Source organism: Austrofundulus limnaeus, unplaced genomic scaffold, assembly GCF_001266775.1.
Source record: "Austrofundulus limnaeus strain Quisiro unplaced genomic scaffold, Austrofundulus_limnaeus-1.0 Scaffold7, whole genome shotgun sequence".
NCBI lineage: Eukaryota > Metazoa > Chordata > Actinopteri > Cyprinodontiformes > Rivulidae > Austrofundulus > Austrofundulus limnaeus.
The window spans coordinates 4,249,738-4,260,499 of NW_013952409.1; the positions used below are offsets into that span (position 1 = coordinate 4,249,738).

Below are 10,762 nucleotides of genomic sequence, written 5' to 3' on the forward strand. Positions count from 1 at the left end.
ACAAAGCCGTGCGCAAAAAAACAAAAACAAAAAAAAAAAAAAAACCTCTTTGTAATCACCTGCGTGCGCAGCGTCACGTGCGCGTGCTTTGCACCCGTTTCTGTTGTTCCCAGGACGCTATAAAAGCTCCGCCCCTTCATCGTCACTCACAACAACACAGCCGCTCATTAGCAGACGGATCAGCTTCATCTTCAGAAGACCGAACAACTCAAACACAAGAGAGAAAAATGGACCCCTGCGAGTGCTCCAAGAGTAAGTGATCCGGTCCGGTTGATTTGAGGACATGTTTTTGTGGCTGGATAATTATAAAATGTATTAAATTTCTGATTTGTCCTTTGYTTGTCTTCAGCTGGAAACTGCAGCTGCGCAGGATCCTGCAAATGCACCAACTGCTCCTGCACCTCCTGCAAGAAGAGTAAGTTTTAGTTCAGWCTTCTAAAATAAAYCCTSTMCTACGCTACATCCTGCTGTTTTTGTCGCTAATCGGATCTCCTCCACCTGCAGGCTGCTGCCCCTGCTGCCCATCAGGCTGCAGTAAGTGCGCCTCTGGCTGCGTGTGCAAAGACAAGACCTGCGACAAGAACTGCTGCCAGTGAGGGACCCTGAACCATCACCACTTTTCCCTTCTTGTTCAGAGTCTTCAATGGCTTTTATTTTGGATGTTACAATTTTTTTCTAGAAAAACAAAATGGAAGTGTTTTTTTACCTGTCTTGAATGAAAAATAAAAGTTTAATGCATACGTTTTGAGTCTGGTTTAATATGTGGGGATGATGCTGCTGTGTCTATTTGACCTATTTATCAAACTATAAAGGGTTTAGATTTGAAGCCTCTAATCCTAAAATGATAAAGCCATTATTTCAAGCTCTAATCGTAAAGCTATGACGTATAAAACGCCCTCTAACCGATTTGTCTAGTCTAACTTGTCCTCGTGTCGGCGGAGTAAAAAACTAAAAACCTGCAGGTTTCTTTGAACTTGTGGATGAAACTAAAAATTGCATCAAATTAATTTAAATGTCCTTAATTCATATGTCTGTCAGGTTTTGACCTGTGTGTGTGTAATGTAATGACCAGAAACTTGGTATTTTAAAAGCTCAACTCATGACATTGCGTTATTTCTCGATGTGAGCGGAACGAAAAGACTCTTTTCGTTTTTCGTCAGGAACAGTAACGGTGACGTACCACACCGGAAGTAGCGAGCTGTTCCTGTTTGGGTTTTTGTTATTTTTCCCCGCAGCTGCTGTTGGGTTTACAGGCTATAGTTTCTCAACACAGAACTTTTATTCTCTTATTAAACCTGTTTTGAGCGTCGGGACCGAACATGCCGAAGGTCGTGTCCAGAAGTGTGGTGTGTTCCGACACCAGAGACCGAGAGGAGTACGACGACGGAGAAAAGCCGCTCCACGTTTACTACTGCCTGTGCGGTCAGATGGTTCTGGTCCTGGACTGCCAGATAGAGAAGCTGCCCATGAGACCTAGGGACCGGGCCCGGGTGATCGACGCGGGCAAGCACGCGCACAAGTTCTGCAACGTGGAGGAGGACGAGAGCGCGTACATCAAGCGAGACGAGGGCATCGAGAGGCAGTACCGCAAAAAGTGCGGCAAGTGCGGGCTGCTGCTCTTCTATCAGCACCAGGACAAGAACAGCCAGGCCACCTTCATCGTGGACGGAGCCGTCGTCAAGTTCGGCCAGGGCTTCGGGAACACCAGCGTCTACAGCCAGAAGCAGCCGGAGGCGCCCAAGAAGGTTCGGGTGATGATGACCAAGAGGACCAAAGACATGGGCAAGTTCAGCTCCGTCACCGTGTCCACCATCGACGAGGAGGAGGAGGAGATCGAGGCCCGGGAGGTGGCCGACTCCTACGCTCAGAACGCCAAGGTGATCGAGAAGCAGCTGGAGAGGAAGGGCATGAGCAAGAGGAGGCTGCAGGAGCTGGCCGAGCTGGAGGCCAAGAAGGCCAAGATGAAGGGCACACTTATAGACAACCAGTTCAAATAAAGCAMACACCGTGGACTTCCTGCTCCTCTTCTTCACTTTGTTTTGAGAGAACAACGTGGACAGAGCTGATGATCGTTTTTGAGCAAAGACTAAAGTTGCTGTTGGGTTGATATGTTGTTTATTTTTGTATAAAAATAAAACATTTTGGTTATTTTATTGTTAAAATCAGATGCTCTCGACTGTTTAAAACATATGTTTTTAATGACCATTAAGAACATTGTATAGTTAAGCTAATCAAAGCTGAAATATGAGGTAGTCATCAGGATTTTAGTTTGATTTTATTTGTGTCTAATACAAGTATAAAGTATTTTTTYTTTATAGTTCTGGGAAACTTATTTCCCTCAAAAATGTTGCCTCAGGTTAACAACATATCCGTTCACTTTTTTTGTTTAACTATGAGATATTAAAGACCACATGACTTGACAAAACAATCATGTTTTGTATGTAACACAGCTTAATCATCATTGAAGGGCATTAATGTTTTTGAGCAAACCTCACATTTAATTAGAACATAATGAGTAGATTAGAAAGMTGAGGGTAATTTTTACATTTGCTGAACAGGAACATCTTAAAATTGAAGGTTTGCAAAAAAATACATTCAAATCAGGTTGTTTTGGAGAAGTGACTCAATATNTTCGTTTTCCAGTATTTATTTGTCTTCAAGATAAGATCAGCTCACAATGTTTACAGTCTTTCAATAAACTTCATTAAAAATAAATCTGTTGGGATGAGGAGAATTGTTTTAACGGAGACTCTGAAGATCATTTCTGACAAAATAGTGATAACTGTCACTATAATTGCAGGATTTTGCTCTAGTTAGCACAGATGCTAACTCAGCTAGAAATAAAAAGCTGGAATATTCAGTTTTAAAGTAATTCAAGTTCAGCTCTACAGGCTTGCTTTTTATTTTCTTTTATTTACCTAAAATCAGGTACTTTGCTAGAATAAAGAGGGTAATTTGTGCTAAAGATTTAAAACCTGTTAAAACAACGATGGCAATAAAGTTTTCAAAGAWGTCACTGAATTATGAATAAATATTTGAGATTATTATGTGGCTGCTGTTGTAGTTGTGGAATGTTAGACATGACAGGAAACTTGGCTGTTGCTTCATATTAATTTAATTTAGTAGATTTATTAAATAACCAGTGTTAAAAAAACAGCATGTAGACACAGATGAAATCCTATTTTTTTGTGTGTTTTTCAAGCAGAACAAGCATCTTTGAGTTGAAAGAGAATTTTTCAATACATTTAGTTTCAAAATGTCTGGCATGAAAAAAGGTAAATGTGGTTCACATTTCTGTCTGGACTCGGGGTAAAGACACGTTTGCTTCCGCTCACAAATTGACACTTCTTCTTCACTACACTCTCTGAATTCAATCTGACTGAACCATCCTTCCATTTATCTGTTTATTCATCCAACCCATTAAACCCATCTCAGGGATGCTGTAGCACAGAGAGCAGAGGAGCTCAGGCTCTCTCGTCTCCACTAATTTCCTCCACAGTGGGGAGACGATATCCCTTTCAGCCAGTCTGGGGTCGAACCCGGTGGGCGAGGTGCAGCTGGCTCCATCTGGGAAATCTCTTAATGTAACTGTTTACAAGGATTTTTGTTCAAGTGTCATAACTCCATTCTTTTTTTTTTTTTTACATTTAGTGTTGAGGAGCTACAGGTTTTCTGTCAACTTATTTCAAAAATTCTCACCGCATCTCAGGAAGAACTGTTCAGAAAAAGATCATACCAGCCAGTTGTTTCCTTTATCGTGTTAATTTGGTCATTTCTTACAGCTTGTGGCTAAAGGTGGCAGCTGTCACCTAATGTTTCTTTGTGGCAGCTTACATTTTCTGTTTTTGGCACTTAATTAATTTAAGACAGAAAAAATAAGGTTCTAAGCTACCATTAAAAATGTTACTTAATAATTTAAATATTCTTGATTGTGGAACCTTATGTATGAACTGRTTTTAATGTTTTAAACATCTTTGTTGCTACAAATGTATCCCTAAAGACCAGTAGTTCGCACAAAATCCCTTTTTTATTGGCTACTGAACTGAAATTTGGCAAGTTTGTATTAATGGCGTAAAAGAAAAATACCCAAAATTTTATTAATTTTCAATTTCTTTTTAATTCTAATGTGTGCGATAGCTGTGAAAAACGTTTTTACAAAGAAATTTTTTAAGCAACCTAATAAAAAATAATGGTTGTATATTAAATATCAACTTATTTGATATATCTGCCGAAGTTTTCCAACTCCAATGATGAAGAACCAAAATCAGTCTTTTGGCTGAGTTAAGGTTATTGATAAGTAATTAATAGGTCCATTTATTTTACGGGACGTGTCAAATTTAGTGGCCCACCCACCTGCTTTCAATCTGATCCACCTGTAAACTCCTTTCATCTGCACCCATCACTTTGTGCAATGTGAAGGATTGTGGGTATTTATCCAACTAAGATGGACTTAGAGGTTGATTTAAAAAAAAGCTAACAGTTCAAAACTTTTAGAAAGGTTATTATTGTTAGCTTGAATGCTGATTGGTTAAAAATAAGCTTTGAAGATGACAACGACCTAAAGTTTTTTATCAAATTGAGGATGCAGTTAGTTTCACTCTTATTAAAAAAAATAAGCAGAACTAAATGGCTCCAGCTCAGCTACAAGGAGGAGCCCACGCCTCAGATTGTTCCACATATTTGAGGACCCCCACCCCCAACACACACACACACACACACACACACACACACACACACACACACACACACACACACACACACACACACTGAAATCAATATGGTTCTAACATGTAGATGGGCTACAGCTCACCCCGCTGCCAAACCCTGCGATGAGTGCTTCAGGCCCTCCTGTAATGCTGCACTAAAGCAGGGAGTGACCACTCCCATCTGTTTCATAAGATACCTTCCTCGCTGCAACTACTGGAAATAGGATTTGTGGCTAAAGGCTGCCTTGACGAAATCCGATGCCGACACATAATAAGTCCGACTTAATGCTGAGCATGCAAGCACAAATCTCACTTCTGTTAAAGAGGACCTAACAGCATGCAGAAACGGGCGTCGTTCTGATAAATATTGACAGGTTAAATTATGAGGCTTGCCAGTATCGAACCAGGTTTTGGAGAAACTTGCATTTTAGTGGCGCCTTTGCTCCCAACACACCTGACTTTCATTAATGGAGGGCTTCTGCAGAACTTGAAGAGGTGATTTAATCACTGAAGCAGGTGTGTTGGAGCAGAGAAACAGATGAAACATGCAGGATAGTGGGTCACGAGGACCGGAATTCAGAACCACTGCGCAGCTTCGGTGTTGTGTTAGCTTGATAGCTATTTATATTATAGAAAGAGAGCAACATAATTTACATGTAACGTTATGACAAAAGGAGCACTTGTGTAGATAAAGTATKGGCAAGACATGATAGTTAAAAATATGTTGTTGATAGTTTGTTCTTACCTGTGATAGCAGCTTAAGCTCTGAGCGCTGTGTGTGGCTCACCTCCTGTTTACAAGCGTGCGCGCTCCCGACTCTGTGCCCTGCTGTGTGGGAGGAGCTAAGAGCAGGGGGGAGGGACCAGGAGGTTATATCTGTTCAAAATTTTCTAARTTTTTGGGTTTTCAAGAAACTACATACAGCAGCTTTAATTATCATTAAAGATCATTAATGTTTTTGAGCAAACCTCACATTTAATTAGAACATAATGAGTAGTTCAGAAAGCTGAGGGTAATTTTTACATTTGCTGAACAGGAGCATCATAAAACTGTTTGCAAAAAACAAAACATTCAAATCAGGTTGTTTTGGAGAAGTGACTCAATATAAAGAGATCAAAACATTGAGGCCAGAATGGGAACTATCTTTTCACTTTGTGAGGAATTATCTAAACTTTAAGACTGTTTGTAAAAAAAATATATTATGCACTGGAATCAACTAATAAATTTCATAAAAACCTCTGAAAGTACTCCTTAAATAATTCGTAACTACCGGTAAGTATAAATTGTCAAAAGCAATAATTTAAGATGACAAATCTTTTCTTTAATCTACCTTTCAGCCATACTGTGTAACTTAATAAAACTTTCTGCCTTTATTAGGAAAAATCAGGAAGTCTGGCCTAATTCTTATGTCCAGTTTAAGAAATAGGAAATAGGATAGTAGCTTTATTGTATCAAAGTGGAATATCTTTTAAATTAGTCCCAGCAAATATAAGAAGGATTTGTCCTTGTTTATATTTWATCACAGGGACATGTAAATACTGATGGCTTACAGTTCTTTAATTTCATAATGTAACAAACTACAGTTTTAAATGTTTATTTAACAGTTTAGTTTATTTTGTGGTTTTGAACCAANATATTATATTATTCAAGGATTCAAGAATTTATTGTCATTGTCCAGGCAATGAAATTATGTTTATAATTATTATTGTAATTATAATTGTTGTTGTTATTATTAAAGTTTAGCTAACATGAAAAGTCTGTCAGGACTGATAACTGTTCTGCTGCAGTGTATCGATCGGGTTGGTGTAGCTCTTCTAACCTGGCTTCAGTGGTTTGAGTTTAGATTTCGGAGGTTTTGTAGATCTGAGTTCTGAAAGTTGATGGACAGTGGTGAAGAACAGGCCACTGAAATGAATGAATTCATGGATGTTTACACATGAGTGAGCAGATGTACGCCTCCACAGCTCCTGTGTAGAGCACACACATGAAGATGTGGTGTTTCTATAATGAGACCCATCACATCAAACCTGTTGGCAACTATTGCGTTTTGTTAAAACATAATGAATACCTAATCTATGCCTCTTTTAAAAGAAATATCTGAATATTTTTTGAAGCCCTTATTTGAGCAGTAGCTAAAAAAACAACATGATTTTGAGCAGAAAAGTCTTAAATTTAAGATGTTTTACCTGTGAGCAGCAAAGATTATTTTCTTTCCAGGTGGTAAATCTTAAAATCCAAACTGGTTTGAGGTTTCCTCTTTATAATGACTTCAAAAAGTCCTCATTAGAATAAATATCAATTCAGATTCAGAACAAATATCAATGAGTTATCCTGATTAGGAAGACAAATCAAGGCATATATCTGGCTTCACTCAGGACATCAGGATAATTCGGGGATTGAATTGTAGCTTAAAAAGCAACAATCTGAAAATGTGCTGAGATCATTTGGACCAAATTTGACTTGTCAGTCAGCTTGACGTGATGGATCAATGTATGTTTGTCTCATGAAACGATTGTTTTTCTGTTTACACTTAAAACGGACGAGCTATTTAAATCTGATCATACTGTAATGGTGTTATTGTGTGCAATTTTCCTCTGGTTGTGCATTTATTTATTTATTTTTTGTATTTAATGAAAAAAAATCTTCTTTTCAGTGAATCCTAGATTAAAAATCTTTTCGTAGCCGTACTAGTGGCGCCGCTGTTTTGTCTCTAGCGTGAAATAGGTTATTATATTTCCATAAGTGTGGACGTTGGGAGGAGATATTGTAATATTACAAAAGAACTGCTTGTCTATATGTTCGTGCTCTATATGTGAGTAATCTGGCCACTCAGACGGATCCTCGCTGCGGCGAGCGCGCGGCCACACCCGCTTCAGACGACACGAAACCTCAATAAAAATAAAACGTGTTCAGTTGCAGAGTTTGACGTTGAACCTGTATTCTGTTTTTAGTGGGTTTTGTTCTTTGTTTATAAACCAATATGAGTCATCATTTTGTGCGTTCATTCTTGTAGATAAGGATAATGATACTTGAAGGATTTCATGCAAAAGAGAAAAGAAAGAAAAAAAACACAGTAGGAGATCACATGAGACGAACTGACAACTGGAGAGAATCATACCGGCAGAAAAATGGCGACTAGCTGCAGCGTTTTTTCTGCCTTTGTGCCCTTATCTTCCCTTTTTACTCCTCTAATCTTTTGTTTGTCTCTCTTTATTATTTCTATCCGCATCATAACTCAACTCCTGTTCTTATTCTTTCACAATATCATTCTTTTCTCACTGCTTTATTATTTTTTCCCCCTCATCCTCCTCCATTTACATCCTGACTCTCCCTCCTTCTATTCTCCTGCCCTCTCAGCCCGTTACTTACACACATCTTTTCAGCCATAATGGCATGCGTTTGGTGGATGCAGTTGGCTAAGCCCCAAGCATCTGCTCAGATAAATGAACGCTTCTGACATTGCTTCACAGGATAAGTGTGTGAGTGTGTGTKTTCTGTGGCGTGTTTGCATGTCTGTGCTGGTTACTACCAGTCGCAGCCTCACGCTCTGTGGCTTCACGTGCTTATGAATGAGTGTGTGTGCAGAGCGTAGATTTTTCTGCACGTGGGTGCTGGCCTGCACAGAAAGTACACCTATTAGCTGATTGTAAACGACATTGTGGCTCATGCACAAAACTTGAAGTGTCTGTTCGTACATGTGTGCGATAATCATCCTTTGTTTGGGCACAGCCCCCCCCGCCCCCCGCCCGCCCCCAATATGCATCCCAAACCCTTCATTAACTAAACATGACCCTTAAGAGCATGATTAGCCTCATTTCAAGACAGGATGTCGGAAGCCATCAACCGAGGGGGGAAAAATCCATTACTATAATTGCATTGAGCTGAGGGAGGGGGGGCGGGAGGAAGGATACAGAGATGGATTAAAAAAAAAAGGAAGAAAAAGAGTGAGACTAAGGGAGGAAGGAGCCAGAGGGCTGTCAGGGATGGAGTGAGAGAGAGGATGGAAAGATGTCTGAGGACGGGGAGGGGGGAGCAGGATGTAATGACCGTGGCCACCAGCGTTTATTCTATATGAACGTATAGCTGCTTCTCGTGGATTCTCCCCCCCACGGCTGTACGCTCAGTTGGTACAGCCCTCCGACAATAAAACCACCTCCAGTTAGTCTTGATGTGGCACTTTCACTCCCGTTCTCCGGCTGACACGAGAGTCACCGGCCCGCTTCTGGAGGGCTGCGAGCGGACCTCCATGCCGGCTCCATAGGGCGCAGGGAACACGCCCAACATGGCGTTCTGTGCACAGCTGGCTGGAGGGGCGGCGGGACGCTGCAGGTCCTCTGGGCCGTCGAAGCCGACGTACCGTGACGCCGACAGAGAGACTAAAAACTATATTTATATGTTGTGTATAAATATATTTTTTATGTGTCGCACCTCTCCTCATCTGTCTGTCTGCCACTCTGGCGTGAAGCCGCTCAGCATGAGTGAGTATCACTCACATACATGGAAACGCCCTCACACACTTACACTTTTTCTGTCACCTTTCTGTCTCTTATTGCTTGATTGTTTGTGTGCAGAAATGCAAAGATGACGAGGTGATTAAATGAATTATTGATCGCAGGAGTTAAATGTCATCATCTTATTTAGGTTAAATGTACGTTTTGAAGTTTTTTGTGGTTTTTGCTGAGCTCAAAGTGAAAAATTGAAGGGTGGGGTTTCTCATGCACACTCACTTGGGCTGTGGTCAGCTCTTTTTGTCATGACAGATTTTTATTTTTACTTTCACAATGACTTGCAGCGCAGCTGATCTCCTCCCATTAACTCTGATTTTTGACTTTCTCTTGGACTTTTGGAGATCAGGTATCATTAGGGCAAAAGAAAGTCAAATAACTTGCAAATATCCTGTATTTTGATAAAGGCGTAGTTTTATTATCTTTACTACAGCTACTGAATAAAGGGCCGGTCTCAATATTCACACGGACTATAAAAGCTGAAGCATTTTCTATTTGATATTCTAAAATATAGTTATTTTTTGTTGATTGGGATAGATTTTGTGAGCTGTGTTTTAATTTCAGCTTGCACTCATCCTCCTATTTTAGCTCGTTTGTTTTTTTTTGTATGAAGTAACAGAGTATTTATTTGAGTTCTTGATCTTGTTGAATTTTCCTGGATGTATTTCTGTTTCTGTAGAAGCTTCTGGACTGTCTGGCCAGCAGGCTGTGGGTGTTCACAATGGGTTGCAGATCTCTCAGGATACACAATACAGGGGTGGGGCAATACATCTTATACAATATACAATCTACTCTTTAACGCTGAATCCATCGTGAGGCGCAGTGAGCGTGTTTGCTGAAACGTCGCCCCGTTTTTTCTGTTTCCTCTGCTTGACAATGAGAGGGTAGAGGAAATGAGGCACTGGCAGCATTCAGTCTGTGAAAAATGCTGGTACAGAGTGTCTCAGACTGAAAAACATGCCTGGATCGTCAGCTGTTTAGTGCTAATTAAATCACCCTCAGACTGACGCACAGTTCTTGATTGAAGGAGGTTAAACTAGTTAGCTTCTAGGTTATTCTTTTATCTCCTTCTAGTAAAAACTGTAATCCTTTCCTTAGTCATATCTGGTAGCAGGTGTTTTTATGAATGATTGTTTTATAAAAAAAAAGACAAGCATTCAGTTTGAAAGGGAAAGCTTTTTGCATCGCAGACAAATGGGGGAATTTTTTGGCCGCAGCTGTTGGCGAAGTTGTCGTTTTACATTTGGCACAGAAAATGTTGTATAAGCAGTTGTTGGCAGTGCAAATGCAGCTGGCAACTGGCTTCAAAATGACAGCAGTGGAAAGTCCTGAATTTTCTCCTAGAGCAGAAAACGCTGAGGCAACTTCCCAGCGGTGTTGGCCACCGATGGCGAAGATGGTTTTGACAAGAGCAGCTTTCAGTTGCTGCTTTTAGACACATTCTCCAATCTGCAGCAACATCCACTAATAAGACGAGTGTGATTGTCTTTTTGTTTTCCTTTTTATTTTCCTATTCAGCTACTTTCTGGTTATCGTGGATATATATATATA

At 40.2% G+C, this 10,762-nt stretch overlaps 3 protein-coding genes across 3 annotated transcripts in view; all 3 read left to right on the forward strand.

Annotated features, from left to right (window-relative positions):
- nup93 (nucleoporin 93) overlaps positions 1–10,762 on the forward strand; it is a gene marked incomplete at its 5' end in the record, with an annotated part of 26,335 nt that overhangs the window by 2,475 nt on the left and 13,098 nt on the right.
- mt2 (metallothionein 2) lies at positions 172–690 on the forward strand (the record flags this gene model as incomplete). Its single annotated transcript, XM_014034067.1, is given in 3 exon segments — positions 172–252; positions 350–415; positions 505–690. Coding segments are annotated over 3 exon segments (183 nt in total). The 3' UTR covers positions 597–690.
- On the forward strand, positions 1,148–2,165 carry steep1 (STING1 ER exit protein 1). Its single transcript, XM_014034058.1, has one exon. It carries the CDS (start codon positions 1,320–1,322, stop codon positions 1,995–1,997), a length of 678 nt encoding a protein of 225 aa, XP_013889512.1. The 5' UTR covers positions 1,148–1,319; the 3' UTR covers positions 1,998–2,165.

Coding starts and splice junctions, on each gene's coding strand:
- steep1 (XM_014034058.1), top strand. CDS start 1,320: ATGCCGAAGGTCGTGTCCAGAAGTGTGGTGTGTTCCGACACCAGAGAC.